Below are 11,667 nucleotides of genomic sequence, written 5' to 3'. Positions count from 1 at the left end.
CGGCGACCAAGGGAGCCGAGCCRGCCCCCTTTGCCGCTTGCACTGACACCGCTCCGGCCGCCCGCGCCCCCTTCCCGCTCCGGCCTCGCACTCGCTCCCTGAGCAAAAGCAGCCACTTCCGAAYGGAAAAGAAAGCAAGGAAGGAGCGCACTGCTGCACGGTGCGGGAACGCGGCGGCAGCGCGGGAACGCGGCAGGCCCTCGGCGCATCCAAGCCTCACCGCGCTCATCCCACTGCCGGCGAGAGGGGAGGAAGCTGGGAACGGTCCTGCCCGGAGGAGGCGGCTCGCTGGGCCCGGAGGATGGAGAAGAGCCCGCGGTTCAGCTCGCGCGCTCGCTACCAGCGAAGCCAAGACAAAGCTCACGCGGCCGCGGGGCGACCGCAAGCCCGCGAGGCCGCCAGCGCGCACCGCGACCTGCCCCGAGCACGAGCGCGGGGCCAAAACGACCTCGGGAGACCAGCGGGATGGTGGGTCACCAGCGCGGGGCCGGAGCAGGCTCCCAGGGAGCTAGGAACACTAACGGAGAAAGCGGCTGCAGAGCCCCCGCGCGGGACCGGGACCGGGGCCGCCCACGGGGTTTGCTCCCTGTCTGCCCCATCCCGCACCCGACATGAGCTCAGATCAGAGACRACTCTTTTCCAGTTTTCCTCTCCACGGAGACACGCTGCCCGCTGCAGCAGACCCTGCCCAAACRACGGCTCCGGGACGAAACCTGTCACTAAGGTACTTCCAGCTGCCCCCTGCCCCCCCTCCGCCCCCTGCCCACCCCGCGCGCTGCTCCCAGCGGCCCCAGCCGGATAGAAACCGTCGGCAAACGCTTTCCTTCTGCCCCTCTCCGCAGCGTCCGAGGCACGGGCCTGGCCTCCCGTCCGCCGGAGCAGGAGCGAGGGAGCCGCCGGGAGGAAGACACCTTGGGGAGTTTCCAGAAGAGCCGTAAGGAGGGATGAGGTTGCTGGCCGTGCGCGGGGGAGGCAGAGCGTTTGGACTCTCTCGCGCACTGAATGCTGGAGACATCATATATATWTTTTTTTTCTTTCTTTCTTTTTATAAAGAGACTAAAACAAGAGTCAACAGCTACGAACACAAAGGTTTAAAATGGCAGCAATGGGAGAAGKTGGGAGTCTGTGTCCCGCGTCCAGCGGTGGCCAGCAGGACGGCGTGGCGGAAGGAGGCAATTGCGTGTGCCCGAAGGCAGTGGTGGGTGGYGGGACTCCGGACCAGAATTCACAAAAATAAAAATGTTACAAAAAATTAAAATAATTATTATAATAATAATAATAGTAGTAGTAGTAAGTCGGGTTTGCCAGCTTCCTCCCTGCACAGTTGTCTGCATCTTGGCACCTAGGCAAAGCATCCTCCTCCTCCCCCCCAAAGCTGCTCGCTCCGCACGGAGCAGAGGCTCTTCTCCACGGCCCCGGCGTTCGTTCCGGCTCCTGGGACCCTCGGGGACCGAAGCGACGGCTGGTGCAGCGCCGGACACACGGGTAYGTAATGCAACGACGTACAGGTGACAAAGGGAAATCCCAAAACGCAAAAGGGGAGGTGGAGTTTCCGGGTTTGCCAGCGGTGTCCATGAGAGCGAGGAAAGGCAGGGCGCCCGCGCGCGCGGCAGGCGCTACGCCCGCACCCCCACCGGCCGCGACCAGAGCCAGGACGCAGTCTGGAGAAGAAGAGGAGGATACTGAAGGCTCACCCTCAAGTCTTGGGATTACAAAAGCTGAGAACTACAAAACTAAATACAAAGGGGAGAAACAGAGCGAGAGCGTGCGAGCGAGTGATCCACTATCTGGTGCCAGACCCTTGCGCTCCCCTCGTCTTGCCGCGGGGGTCGTTTCGCTTCCTCCCTCGCAGAGCGAGCGCACGAGTGGGGAGACCCAGCGGGCGCCCCCGGGGCTCTCGGCGCTCTCGGGCTCTTGCATTGGCGGGTTGCCGAGGCTGCTCCTCAGACCTTGTAGTAAATGTTGGCCGGGCTCTGGGGGGGCATCTCCTGGACGATGTAGACGGGGTGCCCGTAGTCTCCGCTCACCTTCTCGTAGTGAGGGCAGTAGTTGTTTTCTGTAGTCCGTAAGGGGATGATGATGTCGCTGGGTTCCGAGCCCGCGTTCCCGCTGCATTTTGGGCTGGCCAAGGTGCTGAGTGACAAGGCTGCGGCCCGCTGCTGGGTGTGCTTCCGGTGCCGCTTGCGGATCTTGATCAGGAGGACGACGAGGAAGATGATGATGAGAATGAAGATGACGCAGCCAGCACCAATTGCAGCGAAAATTGCCACCTTGGAGCCGAAGAATCCGTCGCTGGGACCTTGGGTTTCCTGCCCATCTTGGTTGACAGAACCTGCATTGCAAGGGTAGACGGGCGTTAGACCAGCGTGAAGAGACGGCCACCCTGCCACATGCCGAGCAGCTCTCGGCTATAGCAACCCCAGGAGACACAGGGAGCCCCAGCTCGGTATCTTTGCTCTGTTGCAAACACAGCAGAGCAGTGGTTCACAGTCGGGAGGACCCAGGGGACTGCGGGCCAAAGAGGGAGCTTGCTGTTCACATCCACAGGGTGCTTTGAACAGCCAGGCGGAATGAGCTTGGTTTCGTGCTGTATCTGTCCAGGGATCACACGTTACGGAGTGGATGAGAACCACGGATTTGAGTCCCTCTCCCTTCCTCAGCTCAGCAAAACAGCTTCCTCACGCAGAGTGAACTCGCACACAGGAGCCCTGCCCTGGGTTAGGAGGGGAGCATCAAGTCCCTTGCCTCCAGGAGAAGGAAAGAGCATATGCTACAAAGACATGAGCACAGCAGTGTCTCAGCTCCTTCCTACCCCTTTTCATACGCTGAACATCCCAGATCTACAAGTCCCTTCACCCCAATTTCCACGACTTGGGCATCATAGGGCAGATAACCTTGGATAGCCACAAAGAAGGTCCTACAGCTGTCCTCTCCCTCACCCTGCAGTGGTATTCTCTCTTTTCATAGTCTCCAGTCCAGTCAGGAGACAGAATGCTGTTCATATCCGGCTTATAATCAGAATGAACCCCAGGAGCCCTTGCTCTCCTCAACAGACTTGAATGCTCTAATGAAAGTGGGTTCTGATACCTGTAGACCCGCAATATCCTATTACTGACCCCCCACCTTCTCCTGACCCCCACTCCGTGGCAGCTCCAGGCCCCTGAGGGGAGACCGCTCGACTGTCTGTATTGCAGGAGAAGAAAAGAGCAACTTTTCCCTGCTTCATCTGATTTCACTTTTCTCTCAGCAGGGTCAGGAACTCAGGAAACCACCTTCAAAGGGCTTTCGCACTAGCTCAGCTCAAAAACCCAAGGACCTCAGCTCCTCCAAACCCTCTCATTTCTACCTCGAAGAACAGATGGGTAACAAAGGGAGGAGGAGGAGAGCGCTGAAACAGCACTCCCCTCCGCAAAGCTGCTACCTACCGCCTGCACGGACAGGAGTTGGGAAAACACATCCAAGAACTTTCTTTCCCAGAGCTGCTCTGCACTTCAGCAGCGCCTTGCTGCCTGCGGCCTTCCCCCAAAACACAGACTGAGCAGTATCTCGGTCAAAAAATGCAGGGGTAAGGCAAGGGGAAGCTGTGAGCGGAGTGGAGATTGCAGAAACCTGCACCGTGCTTACAAGCAACAGATCTAAATCTCTGCTCCAAAATGCCCTATATCCCCTGGGATCCACATCAAACAAGCCAGACCTGGTTCTGTCCTATCAACAGCAGGTGCTGGTCAACCTCCCGGGCCCCGCAGGCACACGGAGGTCCCATCCCCTTTTCCTAAGATGCCCTCAGCAAAATCTACCTGGCTTCCCAGGCTCTTCCACCGCAGGGACCTTGCTGCGTGGACTCTGCGTGACAATTTTCACTGTGTTGTCGGATTCCTTGCTAGGCCGACTCGTTGTCAGCTGCTCTGGGATCACTGCATTTGGATCTGGGGAAAAAGAGAGAAGGGCCAGGTGAGAAACCTCAGTTCAAACTTGACAACGACAGCTCTTTCCCCCATATAAACAACAATTTCCCACCCAGCCCCTACACCAGTGTAAGAACCACTGTTTTCCTCCAGACCTCTGGCAGAGCAGTTGGCATTTGCAAAAGGTTGCTGTCCTGCCCATCCAGACCAGTGCCCCAGGAGAGCAACGTGCACGTCTGGGCGAGGAAAGGGAGCACAGATCGGCGGGGGAGCTCCGGGGCATTACGTACAGCTCCTTACCCGCCCGACAGCATCCTGAACAGCAACTCTTTCCTCCAAATCAGCTGGGCAATATTCCATGTCTAGACTACTGTCTACCAGCAGAACAGAAACTGGTGTTTCTCAGCTCAGTCCAAAACCTCCTGGAGGGTCTTGTGCCCCACAGGACTGCCACATAGCAAACACTAGTTGGAACACACTGGTGGGAAAAAAATCCAAAAAAAAATCCTGCCCAGCGCAGGCTAAGCCTTCCCTTGGTGCAAAGTCACCACCTGCACAGAACCAGCCCAGAGAATTACGCTAATTCCAAAGGTTGCCAAACAAACACGGAGAGAAGAGAAAAGCTCCGCGGAGCTCTGTGGGTAGAAGGCACACAGCAAAGGGAGTGCGAGCGCTTTACAGCGTGGTGCCAAAGACGGAGGCATTTCAATTAAACAGAAGTGCTGCTATCAAGCACTGTTCTTTCACAGCTCTACAGGAKGATGCCAGAAACGCGCAGAGCGCTGAGGTCAACTGCGGAGCAGAAAGCACAAAGCCCGTCTGAATGAAGAGCCCTGGACAAAGCCGGGAAGACAGCAGGGGAAGGGAGGAAGGAGCACAGAGACGGAGGCAGGGACTGCTAAGGCACTAGGGCAAACCGTTATCTGGGACTACGCAAAGTGCCTGGGCATAAACGAGGAGGATAAGGCTGCAGAGCCGTGAGGGTCAGCAGTGATATGCCTGATTAAGATGCAAGACTCTTCACCTGTGGGCAAGCAGGGACTGAACGAGAAGATACCAGACCACGGCCAATAACAAGTCTTAGATGATGACAGAGTTGCATAGGACCATAAATACCAAAGCAACCACCTGAACCCACTGTGATGCTGGTAGCAAGCGATGGAGCCAATTACAGTGATCATAGCAATGGGACATGCCATCTGGAAGCTTCCAAACCCTGTGGCAAACGTGATGTTCAAACTCCCATTTGCTTGTGAAGTAACACGCCAGTCCTGCTGCTGGGGCTCCCCAACCTGCTCCCGGCTGGCCAGACCCTGCCTGCATGCCGGCAGGGAACCTGCCCCCCGGGAAGGCCGGGGGCACCCAAACAGGAACAAGCAAGGAGCAGGGAGAAGGAGATTCCTCCAGAAAAGCACCGCAGCCCTCCCTTGGCAGGGCTGGAGGGACTCCACACGCTGCTATAACCGAGTCGCGTGAGACCTGGGGCAAGCTCGGTAACGAAACTCTGCAGGAAGGTCTACAGAACAGGGCAGGGGACGGTGCTGCTGGCTGCGCCCTTTTGGGTGGCTCCGTCCTGGAAAGGGAGGCGACAACGCAGCCCCATCCCTCCCTCCGGGAGGGCTCGGTCGTGGGTTTCATGGCACTGCTAAGGGAAGGCAGCACCCCAGTCCCACRTCCAGCGCCCAGGGACACTCGGTTTTCAGTGGGCAGCCACGCCAGGAGCTCCTTCAAGAAGAGACACCAAGCGAGACGGGTTTCCTGAGCTGGGACCRGCCACCAAGAGAGCAGACGGTGCATCCGAAACAGCTCGCGGTGGCTTCCTCCCCCGTTCCTCCTGACCGCGGGTGGCCGCTCCCGTGCTTGTGAACGCGCCGGGGTGCCCGCTCGCAGGGACCAGAAACTGCCCTCGCTCTCCAGACGCGACTCAGTTATGGACCAACCACGCGGGGAACTCGCCAAGCGCAGGGAGCCGGCGGCGGCCCGGGGGCCCAGCGAGCGCGGCTCCTCCATCCCGGGAAGCGTGACGCAGCACGGAAAGGAAGGAGGCCAACCGCAGGAGTTACCGAAATAGCAGCAGAGCTGGGCGCTCCTCAAAGGAGCATGAGCAAGAGCAGGCAACAGACCCAGGCTCGCCGCCAAGCAAAGCCCACGGAGCTCGCGAGCCTCCTGTCCCTCTCCCCAGCTTCCCATTTTCCATTAGCAGCATAAGGTCTCCAGGACAGGGACCGTGCCTGCTTCTGCCTGAAGAGCACCCACGCGAAAAGCAAGCAGAAAAATGAAGTTCAATTCAGCACGGCCACGAAAGGAAGAGTGTGGAGCACCTGGAAGCCGTGCGAGAGGAATACAGGGGCGCAAAGCAAAGCTAAAACATTTCAGTACTTGAGGGAAACGGTTTCCCGATCCTCACCACCCCCCTCCTCCCTTTTTATGCTTTCCGAACCCCCGCGCATGGGTCTGAGCAAGTTTGTAGCATGGGCAGCAGAGTGAACACAAAGGCAACGAGTCTGCCAAGACTGCAGCACTGGTTCTTTTGTTTATTATAAATATTGGCCCCAAAGTGAAAACAAAATAATGAAAAGCAGCCACCAGGAGCTCTGCATCCGAGACGGCTGCTAGAACGAGCCTGTGGCATCACCGGAGCTGGGAGGAACTCCGTAGTTTAGGGAATGGAAGTTTTCAGGGAGCTCTCTCCATCAGAAGAAAATCCCCTGCCAAGCAGGATTAGAGAGCTCCAGCGAGCCACGGCCACGCTACAGCGGCACATGCCGGAGCCAAACGGGGAATCGGCTATCGCCCAGCACTCGGCACCGAGGCCCTGCTCCCACCCGCGTCGGGGCTACGGCTCCCGCGGAGGCATCGAGGGCTCGGGCTGCGGCATGCACACGGGCAGGAAGCCACGGTATCACCGCCAGCGATGCCCTCGGAGTACTTCTGCCACCGGAGCACCGGCAGGTCCCCCCAGCTCGGGGGCTGTTACCGCTTGCAGCAACAGCGCCAGGTCTGCACACRCAGACCTGCCGTCCGCGGGTTAAAGCCTGCGCAGCTCAGAGCACGTCCTGGATGCCTGGCGAGTCACGAGACCGCTTCCCGTGCCAAGACTGTGTTCTGTGCTATCGGAGCAAAGCACCTGGATCCTTGCGCTTCCCTTTCCGATAGCCTGGATAACCCCCCCGCCACTCTGTGGGAAGCCAAGCAAGGAGAGGCCGACTGCTTCCATTCTGGATCGGACAAATCTTCCGCTACTGCCTTGGATCGGAACAGCTCCAACTCGCACCTCGCGCACAGCTCGAAAGGGAAGCGAAGCCAAGGCAGCCCGGTGTTGACCGCAGACCTCCGACTCGCGGCTTTGCTCTGCCACTAATGGGAAACAGGGCAAACACCTTCCTCCGCGGCGGTACGCAAGTCACGCCGTCCGTAAAGGGAGAGGACTACGCAGAGCTACGCTGGCTTCTACGGATTTGCACGGTTCATTGATCTCACACAACTAGCTTCCAGCTCGGCCATAAAACACAAGGTAAGATGGACCTGACAATTATTACCTTTTAATCCTAAGGCGCTAAATGTGCCCAAGTATCGACAAAAAAAGAAAGATCCTAAAAATGAAGTTCTGCTGAATTAACTCAGGAAATCCTCCTGGCTCAAAGCAGCAATTGGCCGGGCCTCAGTTTCCCTAGGATCCAGAAACAACAACAACATGCCAGAATAYGGGCCCTGGTTCAGATCCACAGCAGAAGAGACCGGCTGCCATAAAAAGAACTTGTTGGAAATTGCATCACAGAAGTTAAGCAATYGGAGGATAACTTCCACATCCACTTAGTTCTGCCTCATACAGACTGCTTTTCTTCCTTACTCCCCTGCAGCAAAGTCAACCTCATGGGGACATTTTGTTAGGCAATTAGAGCAACTAAATGCTCTACTTACAAACACATCCAGGTCCAGAGTCTCAACCGGTTGCGAAACWGCAGTGAGCAAGTGCTTTGCATCACCTAACATGACATTAAACCTTTTTTGGAGGACACATTTTCCCTTTTTCAAGGGCGGGGAGGATGAGGAGTCTGGGGATACTGGAAATAAAGTGCAAGAAGCAGTTCTGTAATGATGTCTGGACAAAAGAGGACTTGGGAGGGTTTCTCTATTCCTCTCACATGTACAGAGAAAAAATGGGGCATCCTTCTGGGAATGATATGTTATAGCATGCTGTGAGCTAGAGGCTTTTGGCACTTATTATTGAAAAAGAAAAATCAATTCAAATTGATAATCTTATCAAGGAACAAAACCAGCTCCTCACTCTTCTGTTCCCTGTTGACCATCGCCCSAGGATAAAACTGAGCAAAAAGAAAGTCTTTAGCTCTGCCAACTCAGTCCTTTCAGGAGTTTTAGACCTTCTGTCCCTGCAGCACTTTGCCAACTTCCCAAGAAGGCCTGAAGAGCACATTTCTGCAGCGCTGAATTTTACAGCGCCAAAGGAAGTATAACACATTTCAGTGTTATGTCTGATGGGRAACCCTAGGGCACAGAATTACTCACCCTGCCCCACTTTCATGACAATCTTCATGGAGCGTGTCTGGCAGACGCCTCCTTCTCTGTTCTCCAGGCCATCCAGAGTCCCATTAGAAGTGGCTGTAAGGAAAAGAGACAGAATATTATGGAGCATTTGTAAGAAACGAAGAGCRTTCAAGAGGTGCGAGGCAGGTCCCCAGCTTACGCTTGGGCAGCCATCTCCTAAAAGGCAGATCGAGTCATCTAGTGGGAAGCCAAATAATGTAACAGGAGAGAATTCCAAAAATAGCTGTGTGCCGCGGAAATTCGGATGCTCCAGGTGCCCTCGGCTGGGGAGCGAGGCAGCTTTTTCAGCTCTCTAGTTGGCGCTAGTCGCTTCAGGCTAGTTAAGAAAAATCCCGAGGACCAAGGGGGAACGTGTGCTTCCTCACTTTCCCATCTCGGGATCCTGTTTATAAGCATCACTGAGTAGTAAGATGAATGTAAAAGAAAGTTGAGATCGAAGAGTAGGAAGACCTCCAGCAGCTGGAGCACGGGACTACCAGGGACCTCACAGGCGTCCATGTCCCCCCTCGGTGGAGGGGCTCATTCTCCGCCGTTCTCGCACCCTCCCGTTACGGCATCTCGGGGTTTCTTCATTGCCCACTCCGGAGCCCACAGCAGGYGTTTAATACGCTCAGCTCCAGTTTTCCACAGCCTTCACAGCCCCACTCGCTCCCGAGCCTCCAGCCCAGCAAAGCCTCACCCCGCTGCTCAGGATAACCAYATTGCTCCAAGGCGGCGAAAGAGAGCGGAGCCCCCTCGCCGCGGCCGCGCCACGGGCCGGCAGGAACGAACGCCGGGGCGGCGCCGGCRGAGCCGCAGCCGAGGAAGACGTCCGCGGCGAAGGAGCTAAGGCGACAACGCTCAGGACAGCGGCCGGCTCAGCTCCCAGCCCGCCCGCCCGCCGCTGCTCGCGCGATCCCGGGCAAATCGCTTCCCGCGATCTCCTATCTGCCGCCTTCCTCCGCCGCGGGATGCCGCCTGCCTGSAGCGGTGCAAAGGCTGCCGGCGCGTTTAGCCGGCGCGCAGCAGAGCGAGGCCCCAGCGGCAGGCAGCTCYGCAGGGCAAACCGGAGCAGGGGCTTGGAGGGCTCTTGGCAATGAACCTCCGGCTACTTCTGACCGCAGGGCGGCTCGTACCAGGCGGGGGCACGGGACGACGCGAGGGCCRTTTCTCTCGCACGCGAGGTGGCGGCGTGCCGCCAGCAGCCACCCCTCCACGGGGCGCCGGCAACGGCGGAGACCTGCCCCCCGCCGCCAGCCAGCCCTCCCGGCTCCCCGCACCTTCCCCCCCCCTTTAATTCCCGGGTAATTTCCTTCGCTCCTCGGTGTATAATAGGAACACATGCATATGCACAGTTTAAATTATACATATATAATTACACCCTGTGCCTCAGTAAAGAATGTAAACGCGGGGCCCCAGCGGGTTTGCATGGCTTTAATTGCAGGGCAGAAGTCGGTTAAATTCACATTAACTCTTTTCTTTAGCCGGCACAGATTTTTTTCCAAGTCCTTCAATCCTGCAGGAGCGCAGCAAGCCACCCATCATCTCCTGCCGTTACCAGGAAGGAAGGGAGGCAGTGAGGGACTCCGAAGCCGCGTGGATGACTTTGTGGAGACCAGGCCATCCCAGTGGAGCAGGATCCGGCCACCCCAAGCCTTCCCGGCTGAGACCCGCGCCGGGGGCTCGGGTTACGGCTAAGACCCCACGCCCGCCCTCGCGCCGCAGCACAAACCCGCATCCGACGACGGATGGCAGCCGGGGACAAATCCATCGGGCAAACGCGGCCCAGCCACAGCGAGGACGTCACGGGAGGTGGAACAAGTCTGTCCTTTCTTTTCCGGGCTCCCTCTGCAGCGCCGGGAGCCTCAGGATGACCCGAACGGCACCTCGACCAGGGGGGATCAGCGATTCCCAGCGAGGTCTGGTCTCCCGCAGAGCCACGCCAGCCGCGTAACGCCGTGCAAGGGGGATGGGAACGGCCTCCCRCCGGGGCCCGGGCCCACAAGGAACGTGCAGCGACCCAAAGCAAGCAGGGAGCTCTGCCATGCCGCTGCAGGCCTTGCCTACGCTCCAAGGGTTATTTGGATTACGCTAGGATGCGAATTCAGAGTAYGTCGGTTGGCAACCAGAGGTGTCTCCACGTACCTCTGTGCGCAAATAAGCCTTCGGTGTGAAACGCCAGCAAATGTTTTACTAATCAGCAAGTTACTCGGACATGTGCTGAGTTAACACCTCTCCGGTGGCGGCCGCTTCATTTGCCAGCTGTTGGCTGGACGAGTTCACGTATCCGCACGTTTGGGATTCACTGGCCTAAGTTTCGACAAGAGCCCTGTGTCAGCATAAATCCTGATTCAACGCATGGAGAAACTGCAGAAACGTCCCCTTAAAAACGGCACAAACGCCTCTCCGTGTGAATAGGAGTCAGGSGCCTGAACTCGAAACCTCGTAAAAAGCTCTTTGGGAGCAAATTCTTGCAGAACAAGTGGCAGCTCTGGAGTGGGAGGAGATCCAATCTGCTCCATCTCCTCCCAAACACATTCAGGTCAAGCCTTTAATCAGCTTCAAAATTTCCTCAATTATCATTTCTATTATTCCACCGTATGGCCACGGTACTCCCGTACCGCGTTCGCTGCCCCGGCGAGCCTAGACCCACCACGCGGGCTTCCCACCCCAAAGCCCGCAGCYGCCGCCACCACAGACCGTCCCCCACGGCAGCGACGAGGCTCCCGGGAAGGCAGGACACACAGGCCGGGCAGATGCCACCGTCCCAAGGTGTCGAAGGGAGCGGTGCAGCCGGGCGGCAGATCCAGTCACGGCTACAGAAACAGCACGCGACGACCGCTCACAACCACCCGAAGCGCGGACTTTCGCACGTCCTCTTCCCATACGTCTCCTCGTTGTAGGAGAAATGAGGAACGGTGACTACGGGTGGGAAAACTGGTGGGACTGAGACCTGACTCTGATGTCTTTGGGCTGGAAAAGAGCTCATCTGCTCTCCCAGTCCAGAGACACTGGTTTCGGAATAAAATAAGAAGTCGATAACGTCGCAGGGTAGAGTTTTAAAGCAGTTTCACGAACAGCATCACAGGCTGCCCAGCCTAGCACCATGCTGCAAGGGAACAGGGCAGCTGTTTTTGGGCAAGCTGTCCTGCGCGCCACGCACTAGACCTGCGTGCTGGACGTGCTCTTGGGCCCCGAGAGGGCACCTACAGCTGCA

At 57.5% G+C, this 11,667-nt stretch overlaps 1 protein-coding gene across 2 annotated transcripts in view; it reads right to left on the bottom strand.

Moving 5' to 3' along the window:
• Positions 1–781: 781 nt before the first annotated feature.
• EFNB1 (ephrin B1) overlaps positions 782–11,667 on the bottom strand; it is a 60,723-nt gene continuing 49,837 nt past the window's right edge. For both annotated transcript variants that reach the window (XM_026066170.1, XM_026066171.1), the window contains exons 3-5: positions 8,433–8,525; positions 3,798–3,926; positions 782–2,332 (exon numbers count right to left, since the gene is read on the bottom strand). In XM_026066170.1, coding sequence (XP_025921955.1) covers positions 1,944–2,332; positions 3,798–3,926; positions 8,433–8,525 — 611 coding nt within the window. In that variant the 3' untranslated portion in view covers positions 782–1,943. The remainder of the gene's footprint in view (positions 2,333–3,797; positions 3,927–8,432; positions 8,526–11,667) is intronic.

Source organism: Apteryx rowi, unplaced genomic scaffold (genome assembly GCF_003343035.1).
Source record: "Apteryx rowi isolate R43461 unplaced genomic scaffold, aptRow1 scaffold_24, whole genome shotgun sequence".
NCBI lineage: Eukaryota > Metazoa > Chordata > Aves > Apterygiformes > Apterygidae > Apteryx > Apteryx rowi.
The sequence above is the reverse complement of the archived record's forward strand: the minus strand, read 5'-3'. Positions and strand labels throughout refer to the sequence as shown.